Source organism: Petromyzon marinus, chromosome 10 (genome assembly GCF_048934315.1).
Source record: "Petromyzon marinus isolate PM22_M1 ecotype Great Lakes invasive population chromosome 10, UKy_Petmar_22M1.pri1.0, whole genome shotgun sequence".
NCBI lineage: Eukaryota > Metazoa > Chordata > Hyperoartia > Petromyzontiformes > Petromyzontidae > Petromyzon > Petromyzon marinus.
In genome coordinates this window covers 8,835,814-8,854,047 of record NC_133676.1, presented here as the reverse complement: position 1 = coordinate 8,854,047, position 18,234 = coordinate 8,835,814, and the positions used below count along the sequence as shown (strand labels likewise).

Below are 18,234 nucleotides of genomic sequence, written 5' to 3'. Positions count from 1 at the left end.
GCACGATCTGAAACACTTTCTGTGGCCCAGGGGCAATTAAAAAGGTGCCAATAAGCAACGTGAAACATAACAAAACAGAAGCGAGACATTTCTTGTGAAAATACTCAGAACAAATCAATTCCCCTTAAAAGCTTTGGATAAAAAAAAACTAAAAACGCAGATACAATTGAAATTTACAAACTGTTAAATGTTAGGAAACGTTGTACACAACGATACACGAAACAACTTAACGGTAAATTATTTCAAAAGGCCACAATGTTTAACTGATTTAATTTTATTGTATTTTGTGCATGAATCAATATTCTGTTTACAAAGATGATTGACATACAAAAAGTTCACAGTATCTTTATACTGTTCGATAACAAAATAAAATTAACACATTCATTACATGATTACAATAAGAAATAAAAACGGTTCTATTCCAATTACATTACATCACAGTCACATTCTCTAATGGTATAATCAGCATCTGTTGAACATCACTAAGTCATGTTTTGTGTTGTTTAAAACGCCGTTTCCAATTACATTGCTTAACACGTTATTCCTGTGAGCCGGCAGTATTAAAACCGTGGCAGCATACACTAATTACAGGGTGCAATGGCAAGTAGTGCTTTACATGGGTTAAAAATGCTCAAAGTACTTTGCAAACACCCCTGCACTGATAGCCTTTAGGTACAGCTTAAACAGGGTGTGTTTACTTAGCAATAATAAGACATCAGTATGATACACTGATTGTAAGGAGGCTTAATCAACCTGTTTCAAGAATTTTTGTAACACTAATTTCTGCGTGGGGAAACTACAGAAATGCATGAAATGCAAATAGATGAATACATTACTGCACGAGTCTATCTGCAGCAATAATACGTCAAAGCATTAAACGGCTGTTTGAATACTGTACTGCAAATACGTAAAAAAATTAAAAAGCCATTTTGGCATATATTATGTACCTATTCTGGTACAATGCTATTAGTATATATTATTCAAGGTGTCTCAATAATAATAATCACGTTGTGTTTGAGGCACAACCAGTTGTTTTCACTCCTCAAATGGTCAAACCATTTTTTTGGGAAATCCTATGACAAAGGCCTAAGTTGTATGCGCTAAGAGTACAGCAAAGTACAAAGTGCCTGCAAAATCATCTAATTAAGTTTACGTAACCTAAAAAAATATTTTTCTTAAATACGATGAAGTATGATATAAATGTAACATAACATGTGTCCAGGTCATGAACACAAATAATAACATATGGTAAGTGCTACTGAATAAACAACAGCAAATATTTCCTATGCAAAGTAGAAGAAAATTAATTCATTTTAAGTAGCAGCAGTATACGAACATGATCTTTTATTTTAAAAAAAAGCCTGTAACCCTTATCGCTGCCAGATGGCAAAACACCATGGACCATGAATAAATTACAGCTTTATTTGGAGATTCAGGCTCAATGGACTAGGGATAATAAAAGTTGGGTTCATAATATTGCATAAAAAGGAATGTCTATGAATCCTCTTTAACAAACGTGGCAATTTTTGTGTCTCTAAACAAACCTTCCTTAAAAAGAACGCAACCATACGACCCGAGGCCACTCTGACACTGGTGGAGTGACGGCGCGTCACAGATTTGCCGCAATGTGCACGTCCATGTTGATCTTCTCGACAGCAAGCTGGCACCGCTCGCGGTGTGCTTTCAGCATGTTGGAGAAGCGAAAGCGCTGCCCGCAGGCGTCGCACGAGTACGGCTTCTCCCCGGTGTGTGTGCGCCGATGCCGCTTCATGTTGGGCCGGCTCGTGAAACTCTTGCCGCACACCTCACAGATGTAGGGCTTCTCTCCTGTGGAGGACAGGAGAAAGGTTTGCATTTGGAATTAGCCACTAGAGCGTAGGATGTTGCCATTGTGCTGTCCTCTAGCTCTCTTTGTGTTTAGTTGCTGCAGAATATGCCAGGGTGTGGAGTGAAACATTGGAAGCCACCCAAAACAACACGCAGTACAAGCTGAAAACACATTGTTGATCCACAAAATAATTAGGTCCTCCCAAGATGTGGACCCGACAAGCTAGTCCCCCTTTTCAAAGTCGACTGTGATGGCTTGGTTGCTGTCCTCGGGTTATGGCTTCCCCCACCCCGACTAAGCTCCCCTACCTCTCCTTTTTTCCTCCATGTTTGACACTTTCTACCTGTTAAACCGAGCAAGTGGTGATGCACTGCAATACTGGTTTGGTCATTGAGGATAGAACTCAGTCTATTTGATCCTTGATGGAAATTTTAATTTGAAAGTAAAAAAAAACAGTTAATGAAGGACAAAAAGAAAGCAGCTGCAGATACTGAAACCACAATGTTGCATATCAATGGCTTATTTTGTTAACGGAGTACTGACCATCTATTTGTGTGCAGTTAAAACATTTCCATCACATTTTTTACAGAAAAGCAACATGCTATTACCAAATCACTTGGAATGCACATGATTTCGTCAGATCTCATCCGATCTCATAAGCCAATCAGTGCAGAGACTGAATATTGCTTGGATTGGCAAACATCTTACATAAACAGGTGCCACAGCCTGCGGAGCTATGTTTAGAGCAGCAGAGGGTAGCGCAGCGATATCCCTTGTTTAACCGTACATATCTGTACCTCTCCACTTTCACAAACCCATACTGACCAGTGTAGTGAAGTATGCCAAAAGAACACACCACGACTTTCACGGCATGGGGGAGGCTTTCATCCAGCACTTACATTGACAAAAGAACTGTACACGTACATGTGGTTAATGCACACTCCGAAACCTACCAGTGTGTACTTTTAAGTGCTCGTCAAAATACTGCTTCATGCTGAAATCCTTTCCACACCATTGGCACATAAACTCCTTGTGGCCTAGGTGCACGCTCATGTGGTTTCTCAGCTGGTATCGGTACATGAAGCACTCCGTACAGCTCTCAAACTGCATGGGTGGAAATGCACGAGGGAAAGAGAAGCACAGAAAACATTCACAAAAACACAAGCAAAGCAGAAACCATTCACACCAACTGTACGTGCAATTATAAAACACATCGTATAATGTTATTCCACTCGAGGTACACATACATACCTTACACTTGTACGGTCTGAGCCCAGTATGCTTCATGCTGTGAACTTTAAGAGACATGCTGCGCTTGAAAGATTTTCCGCATGTCTCACATGTGTACGGCATATCCTCACGGTGCGCTAAACAATACATTGAAAACAACTTTAACAACGGCTGCACACCCACAGACAAAGGCATTACAGAAGAACCTCATTACAACAAAGCTGGCACATTGAAGTTTCTACATTCAGCCAAACCAAAAGTCTAATTTAACTCTTTCAAATAGCGTCTTAATTTAAATGATTAAAAATGTAAAGGTTACTTAGGGTTTTTTGTTATAAGAAGGTTCTACTGTAATTAAGATTGTACATTTTCATACACAAAATCAACACAATACACCATTGCACAACAAAAGTTAAACATTCGTTCCGACTCCAATGCCGGATTCATTCACAATTTCTAAGTTAATCCATACTCACCAACCAAGTGTTTTTTAACTTGAGCCACAGTGTAAAACTTTTTACCACAGATATCACAGGCCACACTCCTCTCTGTGAGACTGTGCACTGTCTTAATGTGTTGCTGAAGGTACCAGAGTTTCTTAAATTGCTTCTCACATGTGACACACTGAAACAAACCACAGGCAAAGGTAAATTATGCATAATATGTTTACATTATTCAAGCCCAATTCTGATAAACGTATAATTTATAGAGTATATTCTTTTTAAACGTGGCCAATATATTTTCATAATTCTCACCTGAATGCTCTTCTCACAGTCCGTTTGCTGATGGAGCCGCAACTCCTCTTCCTTCACGAACCTCTTTTCGCACCTCTCACACACGTGGCTTCTCTTGTGGCTCACAGTCAGGTGCTTCTGTAAGTAGATCTTGTTATTGAAGACCCGCTTGCACTTGCTGCAAGGGAAGCGTTCCTTTTCTTCAATCTTCTTCACCTTCCGAGGTGTCACGGGGGGCCTCTTCCTCTTGCCTCTCCTCCGCACGTCCTTGGAGGTGAGAGGAGGGCGACCGCGGCGGGGTCGGTGTTTCTTTTCATCTTCGCTGCCCAGTTCCTCCTGCTTGATTTCCTCATTTAACTCTTCCTTCACCTCTTTCTTTACTTTCTTCCGCTTGCCTTTAGATCTGCTTGTGATTATATCTCCGGAGCCCTGTGAGACATGTAGAGTCTGGTTATTTAGATTCAACTCCACAATGATCTGCTTGTCATCTGGATGCAGATAGGACCTGGTGCTGCGACGCAATCCATAGTCAAAGTTCTGCTCATCATCGTCCTCCTCCTCCTCGTCATCATCTTCATCATCCCCGCCGCTCTCCCAGTCTCTGTCGCTGTCAGAGTTTTTTGCTTTGGTCGACGCGTCCGAATCGGAGTCTTCTGCATCGCCATGGTAAATGATGTCGTTGTCTTCATGGGGCTGCGCATGCTGCCCCTCCGCGGACTGCCCCGGGTTGGTCAGGCCCTCCGCGCTGGCCATGTTGGAGTCCGCCACATCAAAGGCCCGCGTATTGAGCAGCTTCTGGCAGGACTCTGCAAGCTGGTCGAGGTGCAAGGCGCGTGCTGTGCTCATCACATCCTGCACGTTGCCTTTGGCGACGTGCACTTTGGCCGTGTAGATGAAGCCCAGCACGTGCTGGAAGCCGCGCGCCGACAATTCTTGCAGGCGCAGTTCCAGGCGCTGGCGGCCACGACCGACGGACGGCTTGAGGCCCTCGGTCGCAAAGAGGCCGCCGAAGAAACGGCTCCCTGCAGCCAGCACGCCCCGGTGAGCGGGGAACTTGTGCTGCCGCTGCTTCTGTTTGTTCTTGTGCTTGTGTCCAGCGCCGGTGCCCTCCACCACAACCACGTCCACGTCGCACAGGTGTGGCTGCTGCAGGCGCTGCTCGTTCAGCTGCTGCGTGAGCCGCGCCGCGTGCTGCTCCACATCCTCTCGCAGCGTGTACTCTGGCACCGGCAGATCTTCCACCCTCTCTGCCTTCAGGGTCTGATTCTCCAGTTTAATCTGAACAACAATAGCATCAGCTTTTCGATCGTACCAACATCATGGAAACTAAAAAGGGTACATTTCTACAGATGTGAAATAAGAGGGTTTTTTGTTTTATGAAAGAATGGAAAAATTGGTGATATGTAGTGACAGACTTGCTTAGGAAAAAATAAGGTCCAAGTTTATGGAAGGTTGAAATGATTTGTTTGCAATATGTAAACTTGGCACTGACAGAGCCAGTGTTTTACCTATATTAAATGTTACAATTCGCTCCCCATGTCCTGGGCAGCCTCTACAGCAGTTGTGCTTCATGTCATAGTTGTGGTTCTTCTCACGCAATGGAAATAAAACAACAAAAAAACAGCAAATGAAAATAAAACACCACAACAGAATAAATGCATAATGATAAAAAAACACAATGGTTAAACAAAAATCACGAAAAATGCTTCAAATGAAGATGTAATTAATGAATATAAAACACAATATCCATGTAGGGTCTCTCTCTGTCAATCCACTGCTGGATGAGCGCCTCCCCACTACAGGCGGGTCGTGGTAGGGGGGGTTACGTGACCACGATAGTCAGTGCGCATCGGTGAAGGCGGGTTAGCATCGGCGATGGAGCACAAGTACAACACAATGGGATTTTTCTGCACTGCCCTCTGCTGCTCACAACGAAAGGCCACCAGATGCTTACAGCACTTTATTTATGCATTGGTGGTCGCCCATCCATCCAGGCATCACGATCCACGTTCATTCTGAGATCTGACGCATTCGGGACGATTTGGCCACATGCACACGCACAAACCACGAAGAAAATTCAACGTGTCGTCGAGGAATCCATATACACCTTCACCTGCCCGAGTTTAAAAAAAAAATCTGAATGTCACAGGTATAAGGACTTCCCGCCCCACCGTGCACGCACACATACTTTTTACACATATATCTACCCATCAAGCAAATGTGACATTTCATTGCCATGTTTAGTGAACACATTTTAAACGAGGGTCACACATCAGAGGCGACGGAGAAAAGCAGCGAGAATAACGCGAACGCAGCGGATCAGCATGGGGTCCTCGCAGTGCCGTCACACAAAAACGTTATCTCCAATGCCAGCCTAGCTCCTCCTGTACGGGGAAGGCAAGCGCACACATCCCAAACAAGATGCGAGACCCCGAGCGAATGAAACCCCGGTGTGTCGTCGTGGCCGCGCTGCTGATTATTAATCGAGCAAGCCACATAAAGACGAGGCCGCCTCGCTCCTACCGCACCGGGGGTAGGTGCGGGCGGGCAGGGGGGTGGGGAGCGCAGGTACACGGCCAAGAAATCAGGCAACAGTCGGGGGGCCCGAGCGCGACCAGGCCTCACGCCCAACAACAGCGCGCGGATTAAAGCCATCAGTTGCAACGGCGTGTTACCATCTTCACGGCGCTCCCGCAGTCCCCGCTAAGCGTGCAAAGCAGCGAGCGGCGAGGGTTCGTTGTTGCGCTTGAATGGGGCCCCGACGAGGCGAGTAATCTGTGAGAAAGGCGAGAAGAGAGAAATCTCCCGGTGCGGGGAGCCCAGCTCAGAGCGAGCGCGGGGGCCCCGGCACAGGGATGCGCGACTCGCGGGGGCGTCTGCGTGATGTACAAGACGGCTCACTTTTGTTGCTCTCAGAAATCGGCATCAACGTGTTTTGTCAAATATCAGCCATGGTCACTCCACTGCTCGTCGTGGGACAAGATGAGTCACTTGACACCAGCAACAGCAGCAGCAAACGTTATCGCCATCGTCGGTTCCAAGGTCAATCCAGGTCGTGCGAGTTATTAGATCGTTACTTTTGACCACGATGGCCGGATGGTCAGTGCAGGGACCCACCACCCCAACCCCTTCTGGAAAGGTCTCGAAGACACTGAAGCTATCCTGGGTCATAATAAAAAGAGCATTAAACAGTTAAAACAACGTGGCCCCAGTAAACAAAAGCCAGCGTGGGATTGGAACCGTTGGACCAACGTTGGCCCAACGTCCTGTGTTTACTCGGGTCCTCATCAGCTGATGAGACAGTCTTGGGTGGGAGTCTCTCCATAGGACAACCGCTGTTGACTACCCCACGAAGTGGTACTAGATTTATCGACTCCGGAGGGATGATGCGCTCGCTGACTCGCACAATCCTTTTGGCTACCTCGCCGGTTGTATTATTATGAAACCATCCAGCCACTCTCACTAATGTATTTAATTGAAAGTAGGCTATTTAATTCCACTCGGAGGATTAAAATAGCTTTCTATTTTTGTCATTAATACATTTTATAATGGACTTATCAACATGGCCTGGTCTTAAGGGATTTTTTTTTACATCTGATCAGCGGATGTTATTTTTGGGGTTCCAAAAAATGGCCCAGTCAAGACTAGGTCAGGTATTTTTACATCCGAAATGCGTGAAAAAAAGATCACTCGGTAATTGAGAAATGTATTCTATTACTGTCAACCCGTACGGGTTACCCGTATTCTTATAAAGGGACATTGAGTTTTCAGGTCCAAACGGCGTACAGCCGTTTCAATACGGGCAAAAAAAGTGTCTTTGTGTTTCTCTCTTATGATGGGACTTTGTAGGATGAACGTTAATATTTATAAGGCTACGGGGGTGACCAATAAGGTCTGAATTGGTCTGTAATAAGTTAGCCACTGATAAGGGGTTGACAGGTGTGTTGCAGAGTGCACAATAAGCCACTGGTGTTTGCCTTAAAATGAGTGTGCTGCATGCACCCAAAATTGTCTTTACACAGACTATGAGCAATCAGGTCAGATTTGCATCCTAACATGGAGGAATTCGTGTGCATCTATACCAGTTAATGCCTATAAAAATTAGTCACGGTGGGTTGACTTTCAGAATACCAAGATCGTGTCCTTTATTGTCTTAGCAGTGGGCGTAACTACATTATCAGCTCAAGGGGTGCGGCAATCGGTCCAGTAGGGCCCCAATATTTGATTTGCCTGGCACGGTCTCGAACATTTAGCGTTTTCACAAAATACGTTTTCACAAAATACAGCCATTACAGCTCCGTTCGTACCTCTTTGCAATATTACGTTACTGCTCTAATTAAATACAAATGTCGAACATAACTAAGAGCAGTTTCATACAAGTAAATGTAAACCGCATTTTTAAGTAAGATTCTGTTCTTTTACACTGTTGAAAACATGTTATGGTGGTTGTGAAGGGGGCCCCCAACTCGTAGCTTTGACCACCAGGGGGGGGGCCTTGCCCCCAACGCTTGTCACACTTCGACACCCTGTAAACTTGACAAAGCAACGCAGTTGGCGTGGACTCTCCCCCACCACCTCTTCATAGCCCAGGACATGACCCCACCACACCCTGTGGGTTTGCAGCCGTACAGCCTGCACTCTATAGCTCTGCATCACAGGTTAACAAGGCGCATTTGGAACTTCCTTTGCCTGCGGCCACAGTTTATCCGTGCGTCCCAGCGCATCTTGCCGCTTGCACGGTGCTGCATTCAGGTTGGCGGGGTTGTCGGGGATGGCCGTGGCCGGGTTGAGTGCGCGCTTTCTTCAGGGATGCAGGAGAGTGCAGCAGGAGAGTGCAGCAGACGAGGTGCCGGCACCGCCATCTTGTGAGCTGCACGTGTCCAGACGGCAGACTGTCGATGCACGGCCCACGTGGAGGGCCCCCCCCCCATGGACAAAGCCGTCTCCCCACCCCCCTTTAATGACGTCCACCCACACCCCCCACCGCTGATGGTGCAGTCCATGCGGTAGGGGGGGGGACTCCTGCCACACAGCGCCTTTACGTCACTGCGGGGCATGACAATAACAATTCCCGGCGGCGTTGTCGTCAATTGTTCTGCATGCAATGTGCTACCCACCCACCCCCCACGCCAAACTCAGTGGGAGTGTGGTTAATTTTTGTTCGATGTTCAAGGTGAACTGGTGGCACACGGTGGACCTCACTGCAAATGTATCGCTTAAAAGTGCTAAAAATACAGTACATTGACCAAACGTAAGTTATCATAAAACAGTATCAAGGATTTGACCTTTTTACCCCCGGAATTGAAGGCGTTTTTTATTTTTACTAGAATATTTTTACTAGAATATTAAAAAGAAAAAACTCATCTTCAATGTCATTTAACGTAAAGCCCCTTCGATACACATATTTGTGTGAATAAGGCTAGATCAAAGTAGCCCTTGACAAAACTCCATTAATTCCTAAGCACACCATCACATAAAGTATTACTCTTACAACATGGTCATAGATTCACATGTAAATAAACATCAGTGTGCTGCAAGGAATGAATCCAAACCAAGATAGGAATCGGTGATTTAAGTAATTGTTTTTGTTTCTGAAACCAACTACATACATGCAGGTTACACCTACATTATTGTACAAGTCATATTTTATTATTGTACAAGTGGCATGTTGGGAGGTAGTGGTGAGATTCTAGAAAATATTCCATATTGGCTGGCATTGCTTAGTCACCATCCTTATAAAACAATGTTAATTGCCACCGTACTTGTTTCTTCAATATAAGATTATGCTTTCAAAAGATGTCAGTTAAGATTTTTTTTTTTATTACATATCTATATTGAATATATATGCAGTGTAGCTGTGTTTATGGACCCTTAAATCTTTTTTAAAAAGCTATTTGCCAATTTGCATACACGTCACAAAACACAAGCACATCCCACTGCACTGTACCAATCTTTAATGGGAAACAATTTAGAGTAATAAAAAAAGAATGTGCAGTTATTTAACAATGCCAACAAGACCATCAACCATTCTCATAAGACTCTTACCCCTATCGTGCTCCGGCCCAATGCTTGCAATTGCTCATGAGATGCACTGTTCATACATGGCAACATCTCATTTGTTGCACATTAGATTTGCAAAATGTAAATAACTATACCAAGGCAGTGAATAATCACACTGAATATTTAATGCAAGCTAAGGGGCTGTTTAAACAAAATGTACATGTTTACTGGATCTCAAGGTGGTAAAGCTATGGAAGGGTCAGCCATAAATCTCAGTATTAGCAAATGGTAACTGCAGATAATCCCTGATGTATCACAGAATCTAGAGGCATTTTGTCCGATGTCAGAGTAAAGAACTAAAATAGCTCTGCAAGATGTAATTTTTATATTTTGGTTCAACAAAACAAGTTTATGGTTATGGAAATAACATCAGCAAGACTCAATGCAATCATCAGATTTCAAAATGGAACAGGTTGACCAGATAACATTAAGCGCTCTTTGAAAAAAAACTGTATTGTCACAGTCGCTTTACTGTGCTGGGAGCTGGAGCAGCGTGTGCTGCCCCGAGGGCAGGTAGGCTACACCTCGGGACTTCGACAGCTGCATGGCGATATCTTCTGCCGCCTCCAGCTTGCGCAGCTCAACCAGGCCCTCTCCAGCCTCGGATATCGCTGTTGCGATCAGCTGTGCAGCCTTGGCATCACCCTCTGCTGCAATGATGGCGGCCTTCTTTTGCTGCTCTGCCTGAGAGGGGTCATAATGCACCAGTTAACAGCTGTACCAATGAGCGAGTCAATTTCAGTATCTGGGAAGTTATGCTGAAGATGGCAGACCCTGGAAGGAGATTCGAGTCAGGATTGCCTTGGGGAAAAGTGGGATTAGGCAACAGAGGATACTGCCGATAAGAAGAATGAGCAAAGTTAAAGAAACTCGGGGACAGCCTGTTATGGAATAGAGTTGAGTGTAACAGAAACTTGGACTCTAAGAAAGTAATACAGAAAACTTGGAAAAGATTGATGTGGTGTCAAATGGAAGCAACAAATCGTCATAAAAAAGGTTCTTAAGCAGATTCAGGAGGACTTGTCTAATTATACCAGAAAAGGTTAAATGTGGATTGGGTACATTCTCAAAGATGGAACCTTGATGAACAAAGTTCTGGAAGGGTTAGCTGCTTAATCAACTGAAGGCAGGGGGGATTTCCAATGAATTAAGCCTCAAGAGCAGACAAATAATAAATCAGAGCCCAGAGGAGTATTATACAACGGTTACACATTATTTCAGTGTTCAGACATTTAGCCAACATCAGTTGTTTGGCTGATTAAACCACTGAGGATTTTAAATACCACAATTGTAAACGTGTCAATGAAACTAAAAAAACTCACCCTTTCCACGACGAAGCGTGCTCTCTCCGCCTCCTGCTGTGCGACTTGCTTGGCCTCAACAGCCTGTGTGAACTCTCTACCAAAGGTCAGATGAGTCTGTAGACAGAAGCACAAGTCAGTGAGATCTCCAAAACCATAATCAAAGGATACATGCAAAATAAATGTAAGTGAAAGTGCGGGTGCTTTTTTAAAAATTCCAGTGAATGACATACCAAGGAGACATCATCCAAGATGAGCCCAAATGTGGCTGCTCTCTCCATCAAGTCATTGCTGACCTGCCTGGACACCAGCTCTCGTTGGGTGATCAGCTCCCCAGCATCAAACCGAGCCTATAATATAACGTGTGAACATATGCCCAGTCTTTGAAATATTCAACAAAATTCAATAAAGCTACTTTCAAACAGCAGCAGCTAATGGATACCACATGGTCTAGAAGCGGTCAAGGTAAGAAACTTACCACAACGGCCTTGAGGACCTCGGTGGTGATCGAGGGCAGCACACGTTCATCATAGTCCTCGCCAATGCTCATGTAGATTTTGGGCAGCTGGCTAGCGATGGGCCTGAACAAGATCCTCAACGTGATGTTGACATTCTGCATATCTGAAAAGGCCAAACAAAGCTGCGTGAAATTACTGAAAATAAACTCCATTCATATGTTTTTTAAGTGTTCCATATCACATGGATGTCATGCCTAACCAAGAATAAGAGCAAAGCACCATGGCACATCATGAAACGTGTGTTGATGGGTATATTCTATTCGGGATCCGTTGAACAATTCCACTTACCTTTTTTTAGATCAGTGACTCAAGAGTCAAAATTGTGGCCATATTCTTTTATACTACAGCAAGATGATAAACGTATACCAGTGCCATCCTTGTTAGAAATCTTGAGTACAGTAGAGCCAACATTTCCTACTGCTTATTGTGCCTCAAGGGCTTTTGTGGACTATACGGATGATTTATAACTATAGTGAAACCAATATACATGTCTAAAAGAACATAGCCACATTGTCTCTTCGAGTTGGTGGTTTAAAACGGCTGTGTGCATTATACACGCAGTATTACAATGTCATGTGACATGCAAGGCATGATGGGGGGACTGTTGCTATTGTCACAATCATGCCTTTGGTGGTCTAAAATAGCATTGTGTATTATTAATTGTTTTTGTTCATAACCTGCACTCAGGTTGTAAACAAATGGGGTTCATTATTTGAAGTTTAGAAACGGTCCACTCACCTTTGCTCCCAGTCACGACAGGCACATTGCGAGGTCGAGAACGGCAGTCAAATATGATCGGCCGCTGAACCCAGGGGATGACAAAGTGAGTGCCTTCGCCGACCACCAAATCTTGCACTCCACGGAATCGGTCGAAAATTACCGCACGATGACCTCCCTCCACTGTCAGAAAGGCAAGAAAACCAAAATACATTCATTCAAATGAATGCAATTCCAGTCAGCATACTTTTGTTATACATCGTTCTCGGTACCTCTGTGCAAATCGCTGCAGTCTGTTCTCATTGCAACCCATCACTGAACACATCTTCTCCAAATAGGCTTGAAGGACAGCAAGTAGTACCACCACCGCAGGAGGCACAAAAGTAACAATGCATCCCATCCAGAAGGCGAATTCTCATTGCCACCTCCCCTAATCTAATTTGAAATTATAGAGTGCCTGAATCCAACTATCTTGAGACACTGTAAAGATATAGGGGAATATTAATTTGATGTAGAGAGGAAGCCTGACAGGTAAAGGGGACAAAAAGAGTTTGAGCTAAGACTTAATATGGGCAGGGAGTGAATATTATTGGAGAATGAGCGACCTACCACTGGCAGCTGTCACAGGCAGCACATAAAACTGTAACTAAATAGGGGTTGTGCAGAGGAAAATAGTCACTCAAAACACAATAGCAACAGGTGACTAAGGATGGATGGGTCTTCGAGAACCATGATCATCACTTTATCATGCATTCACAAGCAAGACACATAAAATACTGGGATTACAATTACGATTGACACAATAACTGAACCACGGTCTGCCATCACCCAAACTCCAATATCTTCGTCACTAAACCACCAGCGCAGGAAGGTGACAAGTCTAATTTACATGGCACACAAAAGACACCAGGCCAATAAAGGATGGCAGGATATGAAATAGGTCAAATATATGAGCACATATCTATACATGTACAGCCATTTTGAAAATCCAATGTTGGATGAGGGCTTCCCCAAGCCATGCAGGTCTTGGAAAATTTGACCATACCTCACCTCATCGGATGGTGTGGGATTTTGAAGGGGAGCACTATCATTGGGGAACAGTGAAGTGCAGCATAACAATGTTTTTTTCTGCAGTCCTCTGCTGCCTACCACATAACCCCGCGGTAGCCTACAATGACCGAGTGTGCATGCTATTCAAGGACTATCCAGGCTCAACTTTGCAAAGCTAACGAGATCTTACGATAGGCTCAAAGGCTTACCATCACTATTGTGTTTATACTCCCTATATGCTGATGAACCCTAGGGGTGAAACCTGTGCGAGTTGTGTTGCCGTCACAAACACATGATCACAATGCTGGACAAAATAAACCTGACCCTCAAAGCAGGCACGTGTAGTCCACATGCCTCGGCCAGATGTGTTACTTCTTCAGAATTGTTGAAAGCCCGAGGTGGTTATTGAGTGCTAAAACGAGTTATTAGCACGGCTTGCTATGTACGGTGCGAAAGAAGTTCAACATACATACAGGGCACGGGGGTTTAAAAAGGGATGGTGGCCGGTGGTCGAGACGATGACGAAGTCGCAACCAGGGGGAACATTCCCGACTAGACGTCAACCACGGAGATGGAGAGATTAAACCAGCTCATTAGCAGGAGCTAAATGGATTGTTGCATTACAAGACCATGAAATGGCGGCCGATTGGGGAGTCGGTAATGATGATAGCGGTTGACAATGCCTGTAAGTAAATGGTAATACAAGTGAAACATGTAATGTACAAGAATAACCTTGGTTTCAACTTAGCGAAGTCATCACAATCACTGCCATCCTTGTACAGTACTAGCCAGGGTGATATGACGCACACGTGTGGGAGCCCAGCGCTTTCAATTTCAGGGGTTGGTGGATCACGTAGAGACATCGGATAATTTCTAAACTCGCCACACCACAGCATAGCAACGTGAGTTCATGAACCGGTCTGTGCGGTCAAAGTCGTGGCTTCCGTGCCCACGTGTAACCTCGACCTGCCATAGATGTCATCAGCGCTCTATGTTTAACCTCCCGAGTTATAGCCTCAAAACGTTCCGCGTCTATGATAAAAAAAACACGTTGTTAGTCCTTCAGCATATTATCCAGCAACATTCGGGAAAGCAAGTAAACTCTGGAACTCGTTTCAACCTTCAGTCACACCGACAGCCTGACCTTGTAAAATAAATTTTGCCCAGTTTTCTCATGTTGATTTGAAGCTTTCGTGACTGCAGGAATCCATACTCTTTGGTTCTTTCGGTAAAGTCACGTAGATAAAAAAAATAATAGATCACGACGTTACGATCGCAACACAAGCGACCGTCATCAGGTGAGACAATTACAGCAGGAAAACTGCTGAAGCAAGCGAGAGAGCTGCAGTTTTATGAAGGTATTGGGACGGGCACTCTATATACACTACTGTACTGTATACGATGGGGCCCTGTTCGACGCAACTGATTGCAAGACTTTAACATGTGATCATCAGAACGATGGTGGTGGTTGTGATGTTATAATAATGTGTTGCAGAGCACGAGCTGAAAAACCTCAAAACGCAATAGACCGGCAACAAACGTAAAAACAAAAACGTTATGATAGTCTTGAATTGAGCAAGGTTATACGGACGTGGGCATAAAAAGAGGCGACAATGGGAGAGAATACCAGAGTTTCAGCAACGCGAAGAAGCAGAGTTCTGACCTGCAGCAGTGTGGTGATGTCTGGACACAGTGTGGATGAGACGAAACGACTGTCAAGTGTCAGGTGAGACTGTACGAACGAATCCTTGCCATGGGAGGAGGTGGAATAAATGGCGATGTTAGTGGTGGCAATGCTGCTCCCGCCGTTATATCATCTCCCTCTTTATACTTTTAAAATAAAGCCCCCCCCCCCCACGTCCACCCGAAGGCTCCTCACCGTTGTACAGAGCCGTGTTGACGACTCCTCCGGCCACCGCCAGACCGAGGCCGACTTTCCCCACCGTGTTCAGGATCCTCGCCGCGGCCGCCATGCTCACAACGCGTGGTGCAAGAGAGGAGGGGAAGGTCACGGCGGGACCGCGCTGACGTCATCCTGTGTCGGAGCCGCGACGGAATTTGTGGATGACGATGACGTCATGTAACCGTTAATTATGACGGCCCGCCACCGGCCATCTTACGTAGGGAGCGATCGCACGTGGCAATTGAAACAAACAAAAAGGTATTCTTGGTTCTTTCGGTAAAGTCACGTAGAAGGGAAACAATAAAATAATAAAAATATAAACAATAAAAATTTCATTATTTTTTGTTTCCCTTCTACGTGACTTAACCGAAAGAACCAATATGAATCCCTGCAGTCACGAAAGCTTTAAATCAAAATTTAAACAAAAAGGTGTTCAATCATAGAACATGTTTCAAACGTGTGATGTTAATCAGGCCCCCTTGGTGTGAAGTGGAATCTCCAACTCCTATTATATCATACCTATCAACCCCTTATTAGTGCCTACCTTATTACAGACCAATTCAGACCTTATTGGTCACCCCGTGCCCTTATAAATGTCAACGTTCGTCCTTCAAAGTCATCACAAGAGAGAAACACAAACAAATGTTACAAAAATTTGCCCGTATTGAAACGGTTGTACGCATGGAATTCAATTTCCCTGTGCAAAAATACGGGTTGACAGGTATGTTATTTCTATGTCTCCCTGGCCTATTTATGAGATATGGGAACGGGCCCATTGCCCGAAACGTCGCAAATATTTTCATTTTTTTAAAACCACAGGAGTGTTTTTGAAGAACGTGTTGAAAGTTTTTCACTTGTGCTTGCGCACCATTGCCAACGCAGCAGCAGCAGCAGCATCACCAGATATTGTCTAAACATACGTAGGAGTTGGGGTTTTTTTTACCCACGGGTTGGGCTCAGCGTTGTGTTTGCGTTGCCCTCCCGAAGAACGCGGTTTAATGTTGCAGTGAAAGTACAGTTTTGATGACAGTTCTCTTGTTGACAGAGCCCCACGGTAACCCTTATGGAGATGGCCGTCTTGACCTCCTACTACTTGGAGTTAAATATTTTGGGTTCTAAACACAATCTTTGCATTACTCTCCTCGACCAATGGGAGTCTGCGGGTCCGGTTGTGGAAACAATCGACTGTGCGCATGAAGTGCGCTCCGACCACTTTGTTACTGAACCCCAGCCAATGTCATAACTTGTCTTCAAAATGACTCAGCATTTGCAGGCAAAGTAGCACTGTAGAGACATTTTTTTAAAGTTGTGTTTACTTTTATATTTCATTCAATTTGTATTAAAACCACAATGGAAACTCAAATTATTGTATTTTTTTACCAATACATTGCCACCCATTACATCTGGGGCCGTCCATAAATGACGTCACGCACCTGGGGTGGGGGGGGTGTCAGACATTTGTGACGATGTGTGACGAGGGGGGGGTTGAGTAATGTGACGTCACATCAAAATGCGCAACTTTAAATAAATATATACACGTTCTACTTAATTAAATAGACTTTTAATAAATGTTTCTCCTACAACATCAGAGTGCAGCGTCACATTAAATACGCACTACAATGACAATAGTTTAAAACGATTTTAAGCATGTTTCACTTTTTTGGGGGGCGCAGAGCTTTGTGACGTCATATTTGAGGGGGGTCTGACTTTTTGTGACGTTGTGTGACGAAGGGGGGGGGTCAAAAATCGTTCAAAATCGTGTGACGTCATTTATGGACGGCCCCTCACCCGTAATTGCATTGATTGCTATATACAGTACACACATATATAAACAAATCTAAACCCATATGTTAATTTGCTCCACTTCGGTTTTATGGGGGGAAAATTTGCAACTCCTAAAATCCGCATGTTGCTAGACAAAGTGCAAGTCAGCGCTTAGTCTAACTCACCACTCACATCCACTCTCACCACTCACATTCACTCTCACCACCCACAGACATTTACTACTCGTACTCAAAATTCACTCTTCCCCCATTTTGACAACGGCAAGATCCGTCTGTTTAGAGCACGCGCTGCCCTCCAGTTCTGTATTTGCGAAGTGCAGAAGCGCGTTTCATCCAGTAAGGTGGCGCTCCACCCATTCACTCATTACAAATAGCGGTCAGTAACGGGTGTTTGCCCAATGGTGTCGGTCAGGAGTCGTTCACCTGTGGCTCCGGAGCTGCCTGTTACTCTTTAAGGACTGCTTCATGACGCTATTTATTGAGGCCCGTCTCGTATTCACACGGCTCTTGACATAGAGTTGTTTATCGAATTCGAAAAAAATCGTTATTTTGGATGCTTACCCCTGGTATAAGTTGAACATATGACCGTTTTTCATATTGACAAATGTGTTGAACTAAACATAAAATATTTATTCCATCGCATCTGCCGCACGGCCTTTTGGGAGTGCATATACTTCTTGGCTAAGTTCAACAGTTGCCAAGAGGCACCAATACTCCCAAAAGGCCGTGTGGCTTTATTAATTTTGTGTAAATCAGTCCAAATTAGATCAAAGACCATTTGTGGGCACAGGCCTGCGTTGTGTCAGTAATGGTGTTTAACTCATCAGCTGTGCACGGCTCTTCCTGACATCACAGCAGATGAGGCATGTGACTGATGGGCTGTGGCTGATGGGTTGTGTAAAAATACTTTTCATGTGGACAAATATATGGTCTATTTTCTGCTTATATCGTGTTATATTCTCCACGATGCAAATTTTATTTTAGGTTGTACATAGGTCAAATTACATTCCTTCAGTTTCTTATATAATAGCTCCCTTATACAAGAGTCAAAGTTCTTTCCTGCTCATATTAGCATTGAGGCTGTGCTTATCACCTGTTTACAGCCCTGA

The 18,234-nt window shown here is 44.4% G+C and overlaps 2 protein-coding genes across 2 annotated transcripts; both read right to left on the bottom strand.

Moving 5' to 3' along the window:
- Positions 1-258: 258 nt before the first annotated feature.
- LOC116940962 (uncharacterized) lies at positions 259-9,594 on the bottom strand. The gene is made up of 6 exons (XM_032951421.2): positions 6,468-9,594; positions 3,814-5,070; positions 3,535-3,682; positions 3,080-3,195; positions 2,782-2,932; positions 259-1,827 (listed from the first exon to the last, which is right to left on the bottom strand). The coding sequence occupies exons 1-6, from the start codon at positions 6,468-6,470 to the stop codon at positions 1,610-1,612; spliced, it is 1,893 nt and encodes a 630-aa protein (XP_032807312.1). The 5' UTR covers positions 6,471-9,594; the 3' UTR covers positions 259-1,609.
- A 137-nt stretch (positions 9,595-9,731) lies between these two features.
- Positions 9,732-15,475, bottom strand: PHB1 (prohibitin 1). The gene is made up of 6 exons (XM_032951422.2): positions 15,318-15,475; positions 12,410-12,571; positions 11,632-11,774; positions 11,387-11,503; positions 11,175-11,270; positions 9,732-10,536 (listed from the first exon to the last, which is right to left on the bottom strand). Exons 1-6 carry the CDS (start codon positions 15,409-15,411, stop codon positions 10,321-10,323), a joined length of 828 nt encoding a protein of 275 aa, XP_032807313.1. The 5' UTR covers positions 15,412-15,475; the 3' UTR covers positions 9,732-10,320.
- Positions 15,476-18,234: the final 2,759 nt, after the last annotated feature.